Source organism: Sitodiplosis mosellana, unplaced genomic scaffold (genome assembly GCF_009176505.1).
Source record: "Sitodiplosis mosellana isolate CC-2019 unplaced genomic scaffold, AAFC_SMos_1.0 Smas_scaffold_1, whole genome shotgun sequence".
Taxonomy (NCBI): domain Eukaryota; kingdom Metazoa; phylum Arthropoda; class Insecta; order Diptera; family Cecidomyiidae; genus Sitodiplosis; species Sitodiplosis mosellana.
The window spans coordinates 22,084,376-22,108,385 of NW_022595244.1; the positions used below are offsets into that span (position 1 = coordinate 22,084,376).

Consider the following 24,010-nt stretch of genomic DNA (forward strand, 5'->3'; position numbering starts at 1 on the left):
TCTGGTGGCTGGCAGCCGAAGTGTAAATGACATTTCGATTTGGCTCGAAGTGCCAAAAAACAACACTTTGTAAATAAACAGTAATCTAAAACGTAGCTTTTTGTGGTGTATCTCCCCCGTGTATTTGTGTCTTTTTTTCAGTGTTTTCCAGGCAATTGAATGTGCTAATTGATACCAATCGTACCAGGTAAATGTATTGATTTTATTTTGGAAACGGATTCGATTCGTTCATTGAATTCATCAATCTTATTTTGGTTAAACAATGACCACGTAGATCATTTTGTACAAATAGAATGAGATTGGTGATGAATCATTCATGGTTTACATTACGACACAGATAAAAACATTTGTCTATCCTTCGATCATGGTGTTAATTACAATAAATTATTTGGTTCGTTAAGGTTTCTTATCAATTATGTGTGTGTTTCAATCAATCAGATTGATTTCTCCGCAGCACAACTCTCTATTCAAAACATTGTCCAGTCGAAATGTGAGAAGCAAGAGGGAAAAAAAGTTATTGTCAATGTTGGTGTTTCATTAAATACGAAACAAAAGTCTTTAGATCGAAATCAACATGCATCGATTGCATGTGAATGTCTGTACAAAACACAAAGGAAGCTTCGCAACGATGATGGAGAATTGTTGTACGATGCGCATGTTTCGAAACAGTCATAGATTCAATTTTGTCCGCAGATATTGTTGTAGTGACTGTGTCCGTGTACATGTGTGTGAGTGTTGGTCGCATGGCCGTGCATGTGTTTGGCTGCGCGCACACCAAAAATTCAATAGCGAAAATGATTTTTCCAGTGTTTTTCCCTCTTCTTCTTCATTCTCTCACATCCTTCTTTTTGCCAATAAACAGCAATTACAAACTTCTGAAGGAATTTTCAAGTTGTACTTTGACAGCGCCAGTCAGTTTCGATCGCTTTTTCCATAAGCTTTCAGCGTTTTTAGTTCGACACCACACGGGACGAGACTCTCAACAGCAAGCGAAAAAAAAAGAAGAAAAATCCAAATTCAAAACGACATAAAGAGAAAATAGAAACAAAAAATCGACTTTCATTTCATTTATCGAGCTTCCTTTCCCATTCATAAACGCAACACACCACATTTCAACGTCCAGCGGACACACACGGATTAATTCCATACACGAAGCAGAAGAAAAAAAAGTGTTGAAGAGTAACAAATTTCAGTTCAGTTAAAACGTGAAGCAAAACGCCAAGGGCGAATATCTCATCACATTGGATATAATTGGATACGAATAGAGAAAAAACGTAAGCTACGCAGATAAAAAAAACATTTGGAAACAGGACAAAAAATTGTACTTTTGCAATTAGATTTTTTTATTGTTAGCTGTTGTGCCATTTTGTGTGTAAAAAAAGAAAACTTTTTTCCTCGTACGATGTGAAATCACGGTAAAGTCGATGAAAGTCCAATGTTTGCAAATGAGCAATTAATTGATAGTCAGAAAGAGAGAGAGAGAGGAAAAAAAAACGAATGACACACAAAAAATGAAACGAAACAATGCAGTGTGCATTGAGTGAAAGAAAAAAAATACAACGGAATTCCTTGGAAAAATGTGTAGTGTTCGCAATAGAATAAAATTTAATTTCATGTTCAATTTTTCCAAATCGCACTTCAAGTAGCCTTGTTCCCTTTTTTCACCAATTCCTATTGCCCCATTCCTGCCCAGTGCATGGATATATTGCAATAATATTTTCTAATGTTTCATGCATTTTTCTGTGACGTAATTTATGGATAATATGTGTGACCATGTGAATAAACCCAAACGAATGAACTATTTCGCTGGCGTTTTATCGACAATTGAATTCAATTTATTTCACGTAAAATATTTCTCTTCCATTAAACTTCATATTTTTTTGCCAATGTCGAGGGATTAACATTATTTATAATCAAAATTTGATAAAAACTTGGCAGTGGACATTTGTGATTTCAAATCAAAACCCCAAAATTATCATGATTAAAATTGGGTTGGTTGCATGACTGAGATTAATTGGTCCTTGACTCGAGGTTTTGACTTGATTATTTCGATCGTTTTTGCATATGAAGGCAGTAGCGCGCGGGTGAACCCGACTGCTAAAAGTCACAGAGGGCAAACCAAATTAAATCGAATCGTGGTGGATGTTGTTTATCTTTTCCATTACATCTACCAAGATTGAACGATAGCAACGCGTATATCCCTCCCGAAAAGAGGGAAATTGTATCTGATTTAAAATGCACACAAAATGAAGAAATTTCATGACCTCATGTCATACATACTCTTTGCTTCAAGTACGCGCTCATGCCACAGCATAATTCAGATATAATAAGAATGAGAAACACACACACACAGAGAGAGAGAGAAAGAGAGAGAGTGAACGAGAGTACACAGAGTGAAATTCGTCGTATGGTATGACTTGGTTGCGTTGGTGCGATGAGGTTTTTTTCCTTTATTCTAACAGTCTACATCTATTTTCACATTGTCGTATTTTCCCAATGCTGCTGCTGCACATTCAACATTTTCCTTTCGTTGGAGACACACACAATGAAAATTGAATGATTCACATTTCCGTAGCAGCACCACCACCACCACACCAACACATCGACAGCTCAGTCAAACCACTCGCACATTCACACACAAACGGTTGGAGCCCAAAAGTGATGTGCGCCCTGTGTGGTATACACAGTACACAAGCCACAGAGTGTACCACTGTATTGACTTTTTTGTTCTTCTTTTGACATCGAATCCACGTCGCTTTGTTCACTACATGTATATTGTGTTGTAAAAGTACATAGATCACTATGGCCATCCAAAAGCATAAACATCAAATTTCCATTTCGACAGAAGCATTTATATTTCCATCGATCTCAATCCACCATCATTTTGTATACGATTGCACGTGCACGTATTCGATGTTCGACTAAAGCTTTTTTTTTTTCACAAATTGGTCTGTGTGCATGTGTTGTTTTTGCATGGAGTGTGTGTATACTTAGTCACCATTGTGGGCACATTTTCTGTAGGGCACATTGTCACATTGAAGTCGTCGTCGTCGATAGCAGTACAGTAGCCTTGATGTTGTGGTAGCACTTCTACATTTATATATACTATTATTTTTTGTGTACAGACATTGTGTGTACTGTATCTAAAATGGCTATGCGAATTGGTCTCGCAGTGAGTGCTAACGTATATATAGGCATCAGGTCGGGGATTTCAGATGGAAAGGCAACATACGAAAAAAAAATTGAAATGAAAAATCAAATAAACACCCACGCATGCAAGCCAGGCAGCCAACAAGCAACCAACCGAGTTAACCAAACGCATCGGATACGCAGAGACACAGAGACTTTCTCCTCATGTGCGTCACATCAACGAAAATCGATGGCAACCTCTCTTGCGATAACTCTCTCCCTCTCTCTCTCTCTCTCTCCTTCTCTCTGTCTGCCTCTTTCTTGTGTGCGCTCGCAGTTTGCTGCGGACGATAATTCGTTTGCAAAATTTAAACGAACAACGGATATTCCGTTTTTGCGGCCTTTTGTTGCCTACAACGCGCCGCTACTATTTTGGCCCTGTGTGCACGATGTGCAAATTGAAGCGACATCAAGTGATAAGTGACATGTGTACATGTACAGAATGCAGACATTAACGCAATATGGAATTGAATTTAGATGTAGAGAATGACAGCGTGTCAGAGAGAGGGGGAGAAAGTAGAGAAATCGAGAACCTAAGCATTTTGGAATAGGAATTGGAATTGGGAGTTTGGTAGTTCATTGTTTCCGATTGTTTGTTATTTTAACGGCTTTGGGTCAGACAGGACGTATACAGTCGATATACATATATTTCGTATGTGCCAAACCATGTGTTGAATTTCTGTTGAATTTTTAAAAAGTTTGCTCCACTCAAACCGTACTAAAGAACATCATCGAAAATGTGGGCTTTGGCGGTTGAAGGTCTTTTCAAAATAGAATTCGAACTTTCAATTAGATACTTAAGCTTCGTAATGTGCTCGATAAAAGCACTTAAATTGAAACAGTTTTCATTCAAGCACTTCATTTACGTTTTATGAGTTTGTTCGAAAGAGGGTGAAAATTTGTTCAGCAGAAAGTTTGAGTCGTTTTTTTTTTTTTTGATCTGATGAATTTTGATTAAATTTAATAAGCCTTTTTGAAATCATTAATTGATTTGAATTGCGCCGAGGTTGGCAACAAGGGATCTTGTACAGAGCACAGAGTGAGATAGAGAGTGTATGTTGATAAATCCATACATATGGCAAGTCTCTCGAAATAAGCGGGTTAGAATGCGAATGTTACACCATTTTAATTACTGAAAAGTGCTTAGCATATGTTTGCATTACATTTATACCACTCTCGAAAAGTCAATTTGCAACCCTTCAGTGTTATTTCATCTCGTTAGCAATGGAGACGAGGGCAAACGATGACGGCGGCGGAAGCGGCAGCGTCGCCATTTTCACTTGAATTGACCCGACTGTTTATTTCGCACTGGCACAAATGAAATAATATCATTCACTCATGCCGTTTCGTAATTCATACAATTCATTCCCATTGGTGAACCTCGGCATAAACCATTTTCAATAATAAATAATTACCGTCTCACACTCTGTCTCTCTGTCTCCGACTCGCTACAAGCACGCAAACATAAAGTGTACAGCGCAATCGTTCATCTGTCGTTTTGAGTGTGTTTCTGGCTGCGTGCACGAAATCACTTATCACCCCATGGATTGTTGTGCATATTAAATGCTCGAAAGCATATCCACACATACTTTAGGGCGAGCGAAACAACAAAGCTCCGAAATGCTACAGCAAAATGCGGAAAAAAAACATAACAAAAGCAAGAAAATATTATAAGCCTCTATAAACGGTAAATAATGAGAAAAGTTAACCAGTTTTCCATGTACTGTTTGATGGAGCCAACAACAAGGAGCTACAGAATTGTGAGGATGAGAATATGACAGAGGTGGGGTGTATGTGTGAAGTAAAATTGCTTGCGTTGGCTTTTTACGCCATTATATGAATGTGTATTGCAATTGAATACGGTTCTCCTGCGACAAACTCTCTGCCAAACAGAAAAAGTAATGTACCGAGCGAAAGAGAAATAGTTCCAAAGCGTCGGAAAAATTATATATATCCTTTCAAACCAGCCTTATACTTCGGTCAAAATTTGGAATCCAGCTGTGACTACATATATTTTAATACCCTGTTTACTTGTCTTTCTCTCTGTGTATCTTGTATAACTTGGGAGCTTGTTGTGTATTGCTTTCAAGTTATAATTGAATTACCCAAGCAATGCTTAGCGCTTACAAGCGCCGAAATGTTTCATTTCGTTTAGTTTGTGTTTAATCAACAACTTGAAACAGACATTTAGAGCGCATGAAAGAAGAACAAAAAAAAAAACCAAATGAAACTTTCTCGACTTTCTTTGTAAATAACCATTCATTTTTCAACATTAATTGACAGGCTAACGAAGGAACGAATTTTTGAAGAAACCACACAGTAATAGTTGAAAATAAATATGTTCTCCGGATTAACGAATCAAGTCAGCTCATGGATGGGCAACGTAAAGGGCGAGGAAGGTGATCCAGCCGCACAAGGAGTTGCCGAACCAGGACAAAGTGAAATTGCCGCCGATGCTGGCGAACAATCATTCGAAAATGTTCCAGTTGGCGAGGAAGGTGAAGCCGCTGCAACTAGGTAAATCTCGATTCCAGCGCATTCATTGGTTGAAATCAAACCGAAAAAAAAATCAGTCATTTCAATGGAGGAAAAAAAAAACACTTTTTCTTTCCTCTCGATGCAGTCCAACCAAAGGGGCTGGCGTATTTTCAAGTTTTCAATCGAAAGTGAGCGGATGGGTACCGTCAATGCCTACAGTGTCGATGCCTGCAATGCCAAATGTATCACTTCCCAATGTTGCTTTGCCAAATATGCCAAACATTCCCGGTTTGAAAAAGAACAGCACAAGCGCTGACACCGAGGGCGCCGTTGAAGCGGCTGAAAATTTGGACAACGCAACCGGTGGCGGTGGTGATGATGATGAGGACCGATCTAGGTATATCAGGTATGTGGGCCTTGCAAATAAATGAAAGCGATTTTTCCACTTTTCTCACACTTTGATTCGAAAGCGAAATAATTTTTGGGAATGCGTTTCAAATTCAATTGTTTTGTATAAAGATTTTCAATATCTAGAGCACACATACACACGTTATTAATACAAAATACATACAAACATACATACAAAGGAATAACACACACTCATACACACACAAACACATACAGTTTGGCTATGTCCATTATTTTTCCGTTTGATTGAATTTCATATAAGAAGCGAAGCAGGTAAAAAGTGCTTAATTTGTATGTAAATTTCGCATATTATTGCCTTGTTTCGGTCTCGATTCCGCATTTATTCTGAGCAGTTCACTTTTTTCCTTTGGTTCCATTTTTCAGTTACATTTTACATTTTTCATTTTTCAATTTTGGTTTGATTTCATGCCAATTTGTTTCTTCCCATTTTCTATGCATTGGCTTCAACATGAACTTTATTTTCTATGCTTACATACATATTTGTGAGAAAGTTATACATACTACAAACAAAAACAAAACAAAATATAATTCACACACAAATATACAACACTCAAATTTATTCTACACTTTTAGCCAATGAGATCGATTCTTTTATTATGTTTTTTTTTCTTTTCGTTTCCGTTGTGTTTGTTTGACTCGGATAGTGAGAGCATTTGAAGTTTACTTTAGATGATAAACGACAACTTTTTCCAAATATTTTTTTTCCTAGATTCTACTTAATCTTATTCCACTTATTATGCTAGATCTTGTTTACCATTTTTAAGTTTGTATATTCTTTGTCAAGCCGATTTTTGTTCCTTTCATTAGTCCAACAATTCAATTTCTACAGCTTTGAAATAAGTTCCAGTGTGGAAAAAAATGGCGATTTGATGGCGGAAAATGGAAAATGAAGCCGCTGATGTCAAGCAAAAATGGCTTCATTAATTTCACTTATGTACACACGCACACATGCATACACATCCATTTTGCTGTGATGCTTCTCGCACATGCTATCATAAATTTCGTCATGCATACTTTTTTTGTCCTCGGTTGATTGTTGTTGGTTCCCAATTTATTTTTACTTCGAAAACAAATGTCCAAACCCAAGTCACGCTTAATTGGCGGGCATCAATCTACTTTTTATGGTGCGGCGGAAAACTTCAGGCAATTTCTGCGTTAAAATTTCAAAATTCGGTTGGTTTTATCGTGTCGTGCCCACAGAAGACAAGAGCAGAAACCGAAGATGTGAAAAATAGACGTGGAATTGACGTCAGTGATAAATTTCCATGGTTATGCGAACAGAAACGAAATTCAAAAAAAAAAAGAATGCGAAACATTGTTGTAAATAACAAATTGGAGTTTGCATAAATTTTCATAATTTTCGGCTGCCAAAACTCTCTAGATAATATCACACAATCTCGTTGCGCTGTACACGTTGGCTTGCATTTTCATTGAACAAAAAGTGAAGTAACATAAATTGGGTTATTTGGTACAGTATTAAACTTCTACTTTTCGAGATCTGCCACATCAAGGTAAGTGGAATATGGAAAATGTTGAAATGCAATTTTGCACGTCAATTGATGCCTTTCCACAGATACACACAAACACATACACACACAATCTCTTTCTATCACACCATATGACATACCTATAATCACATTTTCATGTTGTGCAACATTTAAAATTCCTTCGCTCACGAAACGGACCGAATTCCGAAACTATTTTATTGGAACCGATGCATAACTATGACGTCCACGTTGCCGGTGTTAATCGAGCAAAAATCGACCTCAGCCAAAAGTACTCCAACACAACAACGACAACGATATCATATCAAAATCATAAAATACAAGTGACCGTCTAAGCTTCATGATGAAGCCTTCATCATTATCCCAGTAAGCAAAGCCAAGCACAATAATGTTTTCATGAGAAAAGTTTTCCCCTCCGCACAAACAGTGGCCCACATTCAATAGTCTGGATTTTTCTCAAGGATTCCACGAAATTAAAACAGAAACCCGTATTTTTAGCACTACACTTGACGAATTCCAATTTTGGCAGCGTGAAATGGATCTCGCTTTTGTTTTTCTTTTTGTTTGTTCATTTGTTCCACTTTCATTGAAATTGAAATCTGAAATGGTATTCAATTTAAAGTGAATTCGACAGCAGCGAAATTTCCTTTGAAAGCTCCTACAATACAGAGCACACAAATCCAAGATTGATCATATCATTCACTTGCAACACACAAAGCACAAAACAAATTCCATTTGATGGAAACAATCAGCATTCGTTAGGAGCGCAGCCGTTTTCATTTGTTTATATTGAGTAGTTGAGTGGATGAAAAACACCACCGAAAATAGGAAACAAAAGACGGCTCTATTGCGTGCGTGGCGTACGAAAGATACGATGTTCATGTAAAAGGAGCTTCGAAACTGAAATCACATTGAATAAAGCGCGATGCTTCCGAGAAATCAGCAAATCGCACGCAAAGCATTAAAAATGGCTATTACATTGGCTGCTTCCAGCTATTGAATTTCATATTTAGAAAACAAAACCAAAAACACACTTGGTTCATCATCCGAGCTTTACTCACGCGTTTTTGTTTGTTTAAGAGGCAGCAAACGCGCGCGTGCATCTTTTCAAACAATGGAAATGAATATACAATGTAAAACCACAAAAGTTTCGCTCATAGCTTGAGTGCGGAATGTTGGACGTTGTTTGGGTGGTGTGATATGAGGGAAGCGCACAAAAGCGAGACCAAGAGACAACCACACGCACACAATGGATTGCTGAAAAGTTGAACGGTGCACGTTGATTGCTTGAAGATAACAAGTGATTTTTATAGACACAAATGCACGCAGCTGTAGGCTGCCACAAAGAAATGGCCGAATAAAAAAGAAGCAACTTACTTACCATAATATTTTATTTATTGCAAATTTGTGCGGAATATCGGTGCTTTAACGGAAACTTACCGCTCGGTCATAAATTTATTATCATTCTGGTTTTGTTTTCCGCTCGTGTATTTTGCTAGAAAACGTTTTTTGAAATAATAAGAAGCCGACACGCACCAAAAGCCATCGTCACATTCATCGATCATTCGTTTGATGTGGTTGCGTGTGGGTTTCTTCTTGATTTTCATGCAATCGATTTCGCTTCGAATTTCGCCATGGATATTTCCAATATGCATACCACAAGAAAGGGTTTCTCAATGGCTAGAAATTGATTGTTTGCATTGAACGGCTTACACCATAAACAAATTCTTTGAAGAGTTAAAAGCTTATGCGGAAGGTTATTTTATTTCGCACGCTCACATTCTAATGAAAACATCGTTAAAATTTTTAGCTTTCAAAGAGCGCGCACACAGACACACACCGTAGATTTCCCGCTGAATATCAAATGAGTGGAACTAGAGAGAGACAGAGAGAAGAAGAAAGCGAGAGAGATATAAACTGTTTTGCACGTTTTCTCAATATAAACGGAGTAAATTACATACATCCATAGGCTAATCCTTCGTTTAAGTTGCATACAGTAATTACCGTTTCGAATAATGCTCTCACTGAGTACAAACAGGTACACAAAGTAATTTTCGTCCAAACGACGCACAGCGACGAAAAGAGAGAGAGAGAGAGAGAGAGGCATCATTAAAAATTATGTCATGGTACAACAAGAACTGCATCATGAAATATAATGTTGGTAGCTTTTTTACGACTACCATACCATCCAACTGACAACTGATTATCATTCCACTCCAAGGATTTTTCCAAGAACGGAATGGAATCAACAAGAGAAAAAGAAAAGCTAATGTCATTTTTGAAGCGTGAGAACATCAAAAGACGATTGAATCACATGTCTCCAACGAGAAGGAAAAATTTATGGATTTCGCCCACGCTCATCTCAATGATTTTGGCAACCAAATTTCTTCTTGTTTTCATCATTTGCGCATGCCGCATATTGAATTCACTTTGACTACTTTTGCTCGAATGAAACCTAATGAAATCTACCTTGAATATGTATTATACATATTACTCGCTACCAGAAGTGTTCGCAATGACAATCAGTCAATAAAAGTATGGCATTTTAGTCGAAATTGAATTGTTCGATTCTGGGTATGATTTCAACATGCATATATGCAAATCGAATTGGTTTCATCCATTTATTTGTACGTATGTCTATGGCAAATATGTTGAAAATAGTAGGCGACAGGCCGCTCCTTGGAACAATCAATATTGATTCGCAATGTGAACACGGTGTGTGCGGTGGTTTTTTTCGGTTGCCGATATGGTTTCGACGCTCTTTGAACCATTTTTACCATCGAAATAATTTATATAATTTTTAATCTCAACGGTCACATAATAATTTGTCATGGCACGGAGCTCTATTTCCAAATTATATTTTGATATCTAAATGCATACCCACGAGCTGATAACCGGTCCCAAAATGGCCGTAGATGTTCACTTGTTACCCATCTTGAAGTGGCGTCTACAATTTGCAAAAAAATGTCAACGTGTTCTTAGCACGAATATATCCGTGTCTTGAATCGCGGCAAAATGAAAAATGATCTTTTGATATGAAGTTCTATTTGTGTCGCATCGCAACACCGCGCGACGCCAAATCGAAATTCGGTTCTCGCTTCGCGAAGCTACTAAGGAAAAATATAATATTTTATGCGGTAAAATTATGAAGCACAGCAGACGAAAAAGTATACGCGCCGCAATCGTCTTATCGATTTCAGCAAAAGTATCACATTTCCATAACCCAAAACTGCTACATTTTATTTATTAAAAATTGAAAACTCTACTCTTCACTTTCATTGTTCGCCCTCCTCCCCTTTTCTTTTATTTGGTTTTCATTATATCACATTGTTGTTTTAATACGATTTTCGGTTATTATTTAATTTGTTCCCTCACTACCGAGCAAACTGCAGTTATTTTCATTATAGGTTCTTTCTTAAAAGAAAAAACACACACACTCAAAAAATATGTAGGTAAAGTGACACCACAGAAAACATACACAATCACGAATATAACAAAATTACAATAAATTGAAAATTCAGAGAACGCATCATCTTTAGCCAAAAACCAATTGAAATTAGCACATCAAATCGAATCATTAATCTAATAATAATTCAAATGGAATCGATTTAAATCGATGTTCGTCCGTTTAACGAATATTTATTTCAAATTTAAATCGAAAAGCAGCAGCAAAGAAAATCCTTCATTTTTTTGTATGGCCCATTCTCAATCTCGCTCATAAGTTTATTGGTGTTGTTGTTGTCGTCATTTATTTTTTGTTCTTGTCAAAGGATTCAAAATACAATTTCGGTTTTTTCGTTTTATTTTATTTTGTGTGAGTCGTCGTAGCGATTTCCCTCAGTAGCATTGATAAGTTGACCATTAGACTCCTATCGTATTTGATTTTGCGTTTACTTTCCCTTTTTTCTTTGTTTTTCGTCTTTGGTGTGGTGGTATTCCGTTCAAATTTTCCTTTCTCTCCGATCCATCTCTCCGTAAAATGGTTCGCAAAATCACTGATAAGCTTTAATAAATAACATTCATTCCTTTCAGTCTTTCTATCATTTTCACTTCAGCATTTCACATTCATGGGTTTTGTGCTTTTTCCGTTCCACTTCCATGCACACTGTATACAACATTCTAGCATATTCATTACTTATGTGTCCACTCGCAATGCCATCGGAGTCCTTTTCACTCTTTCTGTAAGCGGAACAAGGGAAGCGAAACTCCGTTATCATTGCCGCTAGCTATATTCAAATCTCTTTTATCGGAGGATGTCGTAGAATACTCTCTTCCTCTCTCCATCTCCGAAAATAATACTATTGATACAATTCAAATAGAAAATTTTTCTGCTATATATTCGTTTTACTTTTTTCCTTCTTTTTTTCCTAGAATTACTGTTATGTCCTGCATTCAAACCTGAAAAATGGCATTTTTAGTATGAGAGCATCTATCTGGGGAATGCGGAATTGTTGAAATTCATTGCTTTTTCAATGCACTTGTGATTGAAAATGCAATGAAATTTACAATAAATTCACATTTTCTTTTGATCTTTCCATTTTTACTTCTTTTATATTTGCTTTTTCTTTTATCATACGAAGAAAGAATATGGTTCATAGAAAATGCCACATTTTTATTGCCCATAACACCGGTGCAACACGTTTTTCTTCTTCTCCTTTTTCATTGGCTATTTTCAGTTTTGTGTGTCATGATTTTTCTATGAATCATTTATTTGTCTAAAATTTCAACTAACTTTACGTTTTGTATGCTTTTTTCATACTTTTGCGAACCAATTTTCAAACTTAGTACTGTGTTTTTCTTCTTCTTAAGTTTAAAAACCTCTCTAATAAATCCCTTTTTTTGGTAAAGTTGGTGCAGGTGTAAAGCATATATAGTGTCGAAGTGAATGTAATTTTCCACAAAAAATCAAACAAAACCATATTTTTCTCTTTTTCTTCTCTCTTCTGTGTTCTTTTCTCTTCTATTTCGGTTTTTTGTTGTTGAAAATGTTTAGTGCAACCGAAGGTGCAGATTCACGTCCAGCTAGCGGCCCAGGAACCCCATCCGATGAGAAGGGTGGACAAGTTGGCATGGGTAATTGATTTACATTCTCTCTGTTGTATTCACATTCATCGAACGACGCGCGCACACAGTGGGATAGTTGGAACAGTGCGAGCAAAGTAGAGAGAGAGAGAGAGAGAGAGAGAGAGAGAAAACAAGATTCACACACAAACACTTGAGTTTGAAGAAGCATTTAATAAATCTTTCATTGTGACAAAAAGTTCCGCTGCAGAACGATTGTTGAATGCGCTTAGACAATCCATCAATCGCATCCACAAATCGAGACGACATGGGACACACAATGGGAAAATTCAACCGTTGTACGACAGAAAGCAAAGCAGACAAACAACAAAATATCGTGCATGATAACAGAGCATGACTCTCGTTTGCTCACAACCGTGAGCAGGCTATTAATCTCTCCAAGAAGAATTCCATTGAATTTGAAATGCGAAGCGAGTGTGACTCGGCTTTTCAGTGCATCGTTGTTCAGAAAAAGAACGCCGATTTGTTTACAGTCAGTCGCCTTCGAACAATGAAGATGATGCCGCATACAATGGCAATTGTTCAGTGCATGTTTAATTGGATGCTTGAGCTTATTTTAATTACACGACAAGTGGATACTCATGAGGCCCTCATGTCGCCATTGCGTATCATGTAACACAATCTGAGAATTGATTCAAGATATTCTTAAGCAAAGGCCCAAGGCGCAAACAAAACCTTCGAGTTTTTCTTCCATTTAACAAAATGACAACATTTATTTATCCTAACGCGTGCATTTCGTACATTGTTTTATGCTTTTGCGATGGCAGCACATAAACAATCGTTTTTATTTAGCGATCGCTCTGGTGCGCACACACCCATACCCATATACATTCAATTCCTTTTTCGTTTTCTCTGCCTTCATCTTCCTATATATTTGGTTGGCCGTGCTCGTTTTGCTTTACAAAGTAGCAAATAGTTGAATGCATGCTCTTCGTGCTCCGGCACACGGCTGCCATATAAAAAAAAATTGTACGTAATATCCAATTCTCTGAGCCGAGAGTTTCCATAACATAAACGTTCATCCAACATCCACATCGCTCCTATATTTTATTACTGTCAGCGCATGGAAATTTATTTTATTTCCATTTGTGTTGTGTTTTTTTCCGCAATCGTCGACGGAAAAATCGTGTGCACATGTAAGACTTTAGCTGTTTGGGGATTTTGTCTGTGTACCCTATCGAGTCGAACCGAGCTGAGAACGGAAAAGTGTGAAAAATGACGACAAATTGGAAAAAATACGATGAAAACGTTAGGATGTCGGTGATGGCAACGGAATCAAATGAAAAACAACAAATTCACAAGTCGAATACGTATATCAGCACTTGTGACTTTCGCTCACTTCCATGTGTCAAATGTTGTTGTTCTTGTTGTGATCTTACATAAAATACTTTTTAAATGGACGGCTTACAACACAGAATTTTTCTATTGCTCGATGAAAATTTTTAGTTCGGAAAAATGCCGTTGATGTTGACTGGATAGAATCCATGTTGGATTTAACATTGAAAAAAATGTTTTCCGGTAGAATGTGGGAATTTTGCAAAACGCTTGCATTTACAAATATAATTGCAGGTTTGTTGGGCATTATCTCACCGTGCAAGAAAAAATAGATAAAGGAAACACTTTGCACCCGAACCATTTTTAAAAGAGAACATTGGTCATGTTCACTGGCATCGCTCGCAACACTTGAGACTTGAGTGAGTGCAGCGAGCGCATTGAGACTAGTCAACCAACCACATGAGCTGAGAAAACAATACGGGGGCAAAGTGCATGAAAATAAATCCAAATTACATATATTTGCCAGTTTGCACACGAACCGATGGCACAGTGTGGAACGTGCGCAATAGTAATACATATTATAAGCGACAAGTGCTTTTTTATTATACTTGAATTATGTCACCAAGTAAACGGCAAACGAAGCGCTCCAAATTGAACTTATGATATGATGGAGAAATTACAATTGAAGGCAAATTACGCGCAACAGCAACATTAAATTATGAGAATTAATCGGAATTTATGGCATATATTTTCATCGCACTCTCCCTCTCTCCCGTCCGCTTCATTCCAATTATTTTCATTATTTATGAATGGCTCCACTTGTAATCGTTCATTGTTTACAAATCGACATTCAAAGGCCATAAATGAAAGACGTTGGCGCCATAAATTGTCCCTAAAATACACTTCGAATTTGGCTTCCAAGATATTCTTAAGCAATACACCGGATCTTCTCTTCTCACACCATTTCCTTTCTTTCTACATTTCTTCCGTCTTTTTTCGTCGTTCTCAATAGTCACAACGAAAGTTACACAAGGTGCAAAGAACTTTGGATCATTCTTGTATTCAGCTGTCAACAAAGCGAGCTCAAAAATTAAGGAAACAGTCAAAGATAACGTAAGTTCCGTTTATTCTTTATCCACTCTCCGTTTTTTTTCCGTTATAAATGGCCATTTGAACAAAGAGATTGAACTGCTTTTTTTCATTCTCCGATTGGCTGTTATTTTTTCCGTAGAACATTCTCGGTGAGTTTAACAAAGAGCAGGAAGAATTCATTAAGAGCCAACAAGGCATTCAGAGTGGCATGGTACCATGGGCTGGACATCAAAATGAGGAAAAAGTCAAAGAAGAAGTATTGGGATTGTCATCGGTGAGTGAGCCAACTTTAATCTTGATTTTTTTTCTCCACTGTAACATGACTGACCGAATTTCATTTCAATCGACACACACTCCGACACACCGTACATAGGATCGTCGGAATTTCGTTCGTGCACCACCAGCTGGAGTAGATTTCGAATTCAATTATGATTTGTCATATCCAACAGCCGTTGCAATTATGACCGAAGATTCGCAATTAGAGAAGATGCGCTTCGATTTGGTCCCTAAAATCATCACCGAGGAGCAATTTTGGCGAAATTACTTCTATCGCGTATCGTTAATTTGTCAAGCATCCGATCTGGGAACGTTAGGGGCACAAGAAAGTGAAAATGAAGGTAAGCTTTGAAAACAAGCATCTTTCTTTTTTTTTCGTTCGTGTGTTACTCATCCATTTTTTCTAGCCCAAACACTGCATTCCAAATGTTTATGAGTTTATTGCGCTGAGCATTTTCATTTTATGGTTTTTTCTTTTTTCTGTTGAATTGGCAATTTTTCTTAATTTGATTTTCATTTCTTCAAATCACAATGGAACAATTTAATTGATATGGTTGGTGGCACGCTTTCCAATTTGCACCAATCAAGCGAATAAATCTCAAGAGAGCAGTGCAAAACCATCGAGTGCGCAATCAAAGAGCGCTGTCGACAGCGAATTCGTATCTGATGCATTTCAAACGACCGACAAGGACTTGGACGAAGTCAAAGCTGGCATGAAATTGTTGGGTATCGATTCATTAGCAAACCAATCAAACAAAAACGATGGTAAGGGACTCTACGACGAAGAAAAAAAAATACAAACTATTTCATGAAAAAAAAGTGGTGAATCTACGATTCTGTGTTGGTATACTCTATCACGCTCCCACTCTATTTTTCGCTAACTCAATGAAAAATCCGACGATTTTTTTTCTTCTTCAACAGCGTAATCGTATATATTTACTCAACCGTTTCTTCGAACTTTCAAGGTTTATCGGTTGATTCGCATTCGCAGTAAAGATGCTCAGAATGGCCGTCAATGGTGCATTTCCGTGCTATTATTACCATAAAAACATGGAATGCATTAGCCTCAATCTTTTAACATAATTTCACGAAACACACTCACTCACAAGCACAAGCGCCATAAATAATATTCGACGTTTTACTTATTACCCTGACGGGATTTCAAGTCCAGTTTTACAGCATATCTTTCTTTTTCGATTCGTTGTTTTTTGTTGTTATTTCACTTTTTTTTTTTCCTTTTGCTTCAAATAATAATCTCATTTGAAGTTGATTTCATTTGCTCAGCGCATTTTTAAAAGCCTGTTTGTTGTTGCATGTTAAAAAAAACCTCACCGATAAAGACATCTGTTTCGACTTTTGCTGTCCATTTAAGCTTTTATTAAGATTAATTGATGAATAATGTTAATGGCTTCGCCAATCATCCTTATGTGGCAAACTTGTATGGCACATCTATTATGCCTAGAAAATTAATTCACTCACTCACTCACTCTCTCGTTCGCTCGCTCGCGCTCACATAATAATGGATTGACGCACACGTTTTCCTTGACTCCTCCGGGTTCCAAGAATAGTATACAAATGCACACACTCACTCGCAGAGAGAATACAAGACAAAAAAGTCGAAACCGTTGTCAAACCACTCGATAAAGTCAAGTGACTATATTGTGGCACTTTTTTTTCCTGCTATCAAAAGCGAATGTTGATTTCTGAAGTATTCCTAAAGTTCGTTCTACTTTATTTTTTTTCTCCTTTTTTCATTAACATCAATGTCATAATCCATGTTCCTGATTCATTATGTGTATATGTGTGTTTGTTTTTCCTCTGTTCAATTTTCCGAATTAAAAGTCAACTCGATTTATGTGTTGTGAAGAACTCATTCGTGGAAATTGGGATTTTATGCTTTCAATTGGCAAATCAATGGAATAAAGTACCACTTTATCGCTCTACCCACCAAATTGACAGAGAAAAAAAATCGTTTGAAAAAACATCTTTTTTTCCTACCTCCAATTTTTTTTTTCATTAACTGTTAATCAGCTTTTTCGCTCGATATTCTTCTTCATTTATCGCAGTTTTCCATTTTTTTTTTGTTCATGAAACTCTGTTATCTCTGGAAAATTTGTAGTTTAGTTTTTAGAGCAAATATAGAGAGATTTTTTTGTACAAAAAAAAGCAATAACATTAATGTGTATAAAACCGTAGCAAGTGCAAATATTTCCATTCGAAACCATTGCATCACACCAATCAATAATCGATTTCAATCATGCAACATCATCCATGCAACAAACAAACAAAGCAATCGACTAATCAATAATATGTTTTCCCCTTTTTTCTCTTCTTTTCCCATTTTTTCCGTCAACGAATTGCAATTTCAATCAAATTGTCAATCATTTGCTTGCCCATCTCGTCAACCAGAATCTCTTAACTAATTGAAATATCAGAGAATAATCTGAATTTAAAGACAAAAATCATCAATATTGCATTGTAATTACTAACAACAACAACCAAAAAAAAATAAATAAATTTAAATAATCACAAAACAACAACAGCAACAGCAACAGCAACAACCAGACAAAGAATAATTAAGCAATTCTATTTGAATTATCGTCAAAAGTGGACATTGTATCCGTATTTTTAGAAGACTAAATGGCATTGAATATGCGGAGAAAATCGAAATTAATGGAACAGGCAGATTTTTTTTTTTTGTTTCGGTCATGTGTAATTAACCGGATCGAGAGTTCAATTGGTTCTCATTTGTATAGTGAACAACACAATTCATACCATTTATTTTGTAAAGATCAACATCAATTTTGAGATATAACACAAATTGAACACATGTAACTAAAACCAGCATACACACGCATAACCAAAGCAAATATCAGTAACAACAACAAGAAACCAAAAAAAAAAAAACTAGTAGGCAATAATATATTCAATGAGATCTTTTGCATAAATTGCGCGCGCGTTCGCACTTATTTATTTTTTTCGGCCATTCTTTACTATGAAAGCAATTTTTAGTGCATTCCAGAGCATAATCGATCGCTTTTTTGCGCAAACCAACGCCTAATTGAAACAAAAAAAAAAGAAACAGTTTGAATGTTTTTTTTTCGTTTTAGATTGTTGATAATAAGTGATATGTTTTCGTTTCGATCAAGCGATCACAGTTTAAATTGTTTAGACATACAAAGAAGATAAAAAAAATATGTTGTGATTGTTATATCCAATAGTTGAGACATTGGACAATTCCCATTGATTCACTCCTCCCAAAATAAAACCAGAAACTAATTGTTTTTCCCATCGAAACACGAGTTAATTCGGCTTAACGACGCTAGAAAATAAAAAAAAAAACGGGGGCCGTGGCATATTACGGATATATTAATTTCCATTGCACTTGTTATTGATTCAGAAAGGAAACGATATCAGATCGCGCGACGAATGTATACTAAAAGAAAGAAACCATTTATTTACTCCAAACCAGTTGCAATCGATGTTTTTTTTTTTCGTTCTTGCTGTGTATCCCAACCACGTTCACCAATCTATTTCGATTTTTAATGAAATTTTACTAATAATTGAGAGTAAGGATAGTCTTTAAAAATAAATTACAATCCAGTCAAAATGATTCTGTATTAACAAAGCCACATACAATTGCAAACGAACCATTTCCTATCGGCAGAAATACTCGAAATTTAATTGATGCCGCGGCGCATTAATAGGCTACTTTACTTTCATGTTTTGCGAACAGATTTATACATAAATTTCCGCTAATGCGCCTAATGTAAAAGAAAAAGTTCCCGTTCGTGTTTCGGCTTCGTCTCTATTATTTTGTAAATTGCATTTTCGAGGCGATTTCTGTACAAAACGGCAATAAATTGGAATCAAGCTCAAAGTTATCGGATACGTTCACGTTTCAGTTTTTGATTTTATTTGAATGAATGTTTTGTGGTAGATAATGTCTATATAATTAACCCTGGAACACGTGCAAACTAGAGATTAAAGATGGCAAAAAAGCCGCTTTATCCATTTCTTTTTTGTGGTTGGTCGTAAAGAAAGTCTTTTAAAAATGTTGATCCATAACAACCACAATACTTTCGATATTTTAGCTAAAAATGGATTTAAAATGAAGTTATTTGAAAAGTAAGGTGTTCAACTGAGAGAACAAAATAAGGACGATGAATGGTACTTTTCATTTGCTAAGCAACGCAACGATGAAATGTCTAACAAAAAATACCAGCTAAATGTTCCTGTTTTCTCATTTTCATGTGTAAAATGGTGTTGTAACAAAAACCAACCAAAAGAAAAAACTTCAAAATCAAACCCAAAAAAAAAATGCAAACTCTACTTATTATTCAAACCGAATATTTATTATTCATTGTATTCTAGAGAGAAATAAAAACCAAAACAAAACTATGGAAAACTCCGTTGCATATAAAAAAAAAAGCCACAGCTTTTACATATATTATAATTACAATTGAAATTTATAAAATCTAGTGAGAAAAAAAAAGAAAATATCTTTAAACAAACAAATACGTTACTCTAATAGATATTTATTCAAGAAAATAACAAAAAAAAACATCAAGTGAACAGAAAAATAAAATTTGAACATATACATAAACAAATCTATTAAATTCTATCAAACTTTACCAAACAAACAAAAAAAAATATTTTTTGTCTTTCGCTATTTCTACGTTTCTGTGTGTTAATTTTTAACCCTTTGTTAAATGTGTCCACACTTCTCCAAATCGCTTTCTGTACATGTAAACCAAAACCAAGCCATATTGTGTGTGCATGCTGAAGGTATGTGAATGAATGCGAGAAAATGTTTCGATGATTTCAGTCAATTTGATTTCCAGTTTTTTTTTTCTTTCAATTTCCCTTCACCTGGACACAAAGTGAATGCACACAATGAAAGAAATGTCCATTTTCATTTAGAAATGATGATGATGATGATGACACTGACAAGTCGATGTACTTCCAAATCATTTTTAAGCACCGAAACGAAAATAATTTGTTGGAAATGCTGGAACATTTCTCACACACACACAAGGCTATATATCTCCCGCTGTCTCTGTTTAACTCAATTGATTTTATTCGGCTCTTATTCCATGTAAATATTTACTTTAGACACCTCCTTTAAACGGCATCCAACAGCAATCATCAAATGGCTATCGAACGCGTAACACCTCTTTTCTTCTCTTCTTTTCCGGCTTTTCTGTTTTCTTCTGAGCAAAATGAAAGCGAACATTTTCGCTTGAAAAACTCTTGCAATTTTTCCTATGTGTGTGTTCGTATGGCCATTGTGATGTTCGTGTCATGGATGTGGGTTATGGGCCTTCTCTAAAATATAAACAACAACAACAAAATAATAAATAACAAAAACCAAACGATTGTCAACCATTTGATTTTAGAATTTGAAAGTGAATGAGTGTGGTTTGTATAAATTAAATTTAGTAGATCAAAATGAAACGCATCAAATGTATTTAAAAGAGAGCAACCAAAAAATAAAATGCAATTTTATGGAAACGAAATAGGTACGGAGAATAGAGCAAATGAATACAAATTGAATTCTTTAACAAAAAAAAAAAAAAAAAACAGACTACTAGTTAATCTAAATGTGCATTTAAAAAAACAATTTGAAGAAGAAATTTATATACAAATATACAAAAAAAAAAGTATTACATCATATATTATACAAAAAAAAAGAGAGAAGTGAATGCAAACATGCAAACAATAAAAGAACATTTATTATTGTAATCGAAACAAACAAAAAAAAAACATTTTAAAAAAAGACATTCAAACTATTCAGTGAGATGAAATTAAGATTTAGCAAATCGAAATTGTGAATAGGGACAGAAAAAAAAGACAAAATGGAAATCAATCACAAACAAACAACAACAACAATTGTGTAAAATTCATCATCAGGTACTCTTCTAGGTTTGTTCACTTTGTTGCTACTTGGACAATCGAATCGTTTCCTTGTGGCCGATAAAAAAAACAACAACAACAACATCACCCAAAAACACTATCAAATGACATTTTAATTCATATTTAGAACGTATGACTCTCTCTCTCTCTTTCTCTCTCACTTTCCGTGCCGAAATAATGTTTGCGTTGGATCTTCTGGTTGAGCTGATAATCGTAGCAATTCCAAGCACAACTTACTTTACGTTGAAATGGACGGTTTTTTCTTTCGTTTTGGTATCTTTTTCTTTGATAGCGGGATGGAGCGATGTAAATCTGGAATCTATCCATTTTCGAAATACAAAAATAGAACACCTTTCCCATTTTCCCGATATCGATTTCGAAAAAACACATTCAACAGAAAAAAAAAAATGAAATGAAAAGAAAAACGGAATCGAAAACACTGCCACTTAATGCGATTTTATACACTATTGTAGCTCTATATTTCTTTGAAACATATGAACAACAACAACTACAACAAAAGAAAACAGTCAATAAGTTTCGTAGAAACCTTCAAGAAAACGAAAACGCACAACTCGTAATTTTTCTAAAAAACAATCCGCGCATCAATTGGGATAGTACTATTAAATCATGTTTATTGAATTGGGTATCATTTGGGAAAAAAATTGTGTTGTTTCTTTTTTTCCTTTCCTGAATTCTGATGACAAAAAAAAGAAGAAAACCGTTGACTTGTTGACATTTTGTTCCGCATCCATCCCGCTATTCGAGCCATCGATGGCTTATTATAATTTCCATATCATTCGAAAGCCTGATGCCTAACACGGCCGATTCAAGGCAAGTTGTGCACTTCACTTTTATATATCGGATGGGGGCGGTAAACATACCACACATACACACGCAGATTCACCATAGTTTCCGGCTGTTTTTTTTTTCTTTCTTGTCGCTTGTAATTTTCAACATGTGAAAATTGATATGTGTTTACAGAAGAGCAATGGGAAAAAGAGTTGGACAATGAATTGCAGGAATTCGAATTGGTTGGCGATAATGGTGCATCCAATAATGACGATGCCAAGAGTGATGATTGGGAGAAAGACGCAGATGGCTTACTTGACGACGACGAAGAAGACGAAGAAGATCTTAAATAAGAAAGAAGTACATTCAATACCAATGTCAATAATATTAATAATAGTTTTGCTTCTAACTGGAACGAAATTCTCGTCTTAGTTCAAGAAGAATTTTCCTTGAATTTAATTCGTCTATTTGTAGATTTTCACCAACAATTTATGTGGAATTCGTAGGCTTTTTTTCTCTTTATGTAAATTAAACACTTTCTTTCGTAGAGCTTGTATTTTATTTCAAGAAAAAAATTTGATTCGGTGAGCCTATCCAATTTTCAAAAAAACACATTAACGCTCCAAATCATCATTTTCATCATCAATATGGCAACCAAACTCACATCATTCGATCTGAACATGCAGAGTGATGAAGATGAAGAGAGAGAGAGAGACAGAGAGAGAAATCTATCAAGAATATAACAAATAGACAAGTAAACAAACAAATAAAATTTCAAAAAACTAAAAATTGTACTTATTTGTGACTAAGTAAGAAAAAAAAATATTTTGAATTCAAGACAAACTATGCAAAATGTGTAGACAAGATCGAAGCATCTCGCATTTAAATCGTCGAGCCCAACCACGACATAAGCGCGCATAAGTGACAAATTATAATGTAATTATAAAAGGAAATTCAATAAAAATCAATAAACCAAAGCATTATTTGCGGTAAATAATTTCAAATGCCTTCTTTGTTCCACTTTTTTTTTTATCGGACAGTTTTTTTATGAACAGGTTACACGGTTAGTTGAGCCTCAAATTGTGGTGTATGATATACAGTAAGTACTCTTCACGGTATTTAGCTTGCAGTTGTTACTATTCTCAAATAGCTATCAACTCTAAGAAAATATGTTTAATCAAATCGAAATCAAATTGTTAGGAAGTAGACTTTTCATTGTTCAATCAAAATATTGTAATTAGCTAGGACATGGTTAATTATGAGCGGCTAAATGTCAATTTGGCCGAACTGGTTCAGAAATACGATAATTGGCCCAATCCAATACGTCCAATTCGTGGAGCTTATCGAATTTATTGTACGGATTTCAAGATCGAAAGTACATCTATACACGGTGTTCACAGAGGGTGATAGTATAAAATTAGTGGCAAATTAGTAGGAAAAGATTTTCTGTGGAATTTTCCAAATCCCAAAGTATTCAGATCAGTTGATTGTTGAAAAGTCCAACATATCCCAGTTCTTTCGCAACCCGTAAATACATATATTCAGAAGTTCGACACGAATCTAATTGTTTCATGGGCAGTCCAGCAGCACACCTTTTTCATGTACGACTGAACAAACATACAACTTCTTATTTATCATTTATAGTGGTTGAAGTGCATCTGTCATGGCGTATGGGGCTTTTTATGGCTTGAATATGTCGAAAAAATCCGTAGTCTGGTTTGTTTTGTTCGACTGTTCATTTCCATTTGTACGCAAAAATTCCCCAGGGTCAATGGCGACGAATTATTTGAACAGCGATTTCTTAACAGCCAAATTGTGTGTTGTAACGATTCGGCAGTTCTTCGAAAGCACATCATTGCATGGATTTAAATACTTAATTAAACATGGACTTTCCACTTTCGAAAAGTACAACACAACGAAAAGTTTTTCTTTCGAATCAATTTCACTCACAATTTTTTTTATCAAATTGGCCTAGGTTA

General features: G+C 35.7%; 1 protein-coding gene across 6 annotated transcripts; it reads left to right on the top strand.

Annotated features, from left to right (window-relative positions):
* Window positions 1-49: 49 nt before the first annotated feature.
* LOC129575344 (synapse-associated protein of 47 kDa) lies at window positions 50-23,028 on the top strand. 6 transcript variants are annotated; one of them, XM_055458800.1, is made up of 10 exons: window positions 76-187; window positions 863-1,274; window positions 5,473-5,706; window positions 5,813-6,064; window positions 12,595-12,674; window positions 14,971-15,071; window positions 15,190-15,324; window positions 15,424-15,667; window positions 15,915-16,091; window positions 22,224-23,028. In XM_055458800.1, exons 3-10 carry the CDS (start codon window positions 5,528-5,530, stop codon window positions 22,382-22,384), a joined length of 1,329 nt encoding a protein of 442 aa, XP_055314775.1. In that variant the 5' UTR covers window positions 76-187; window positions 863-1,274; window positions 5,473-5,527; the 3' UTR covers window positions 22,385-23,028. The 6 variants fall into 6 exon arrangements, with proteins under 6 accessions (XP_055314743.1, XP_055314764.1, XP_055314786.1 ...); XM_055458768.1 differs by lacking the exon at window positions 863-1,274 and having other exon boundaries at window positions 50-187; window positions 5,813-6,073; XM_055458789.1 differs by lacking the exon at window positions 863-1,274 and having other exon boundaries at window positions 50-187.
* Window positions 23,029-24,010: the final 982 nt, after the last annotated feature.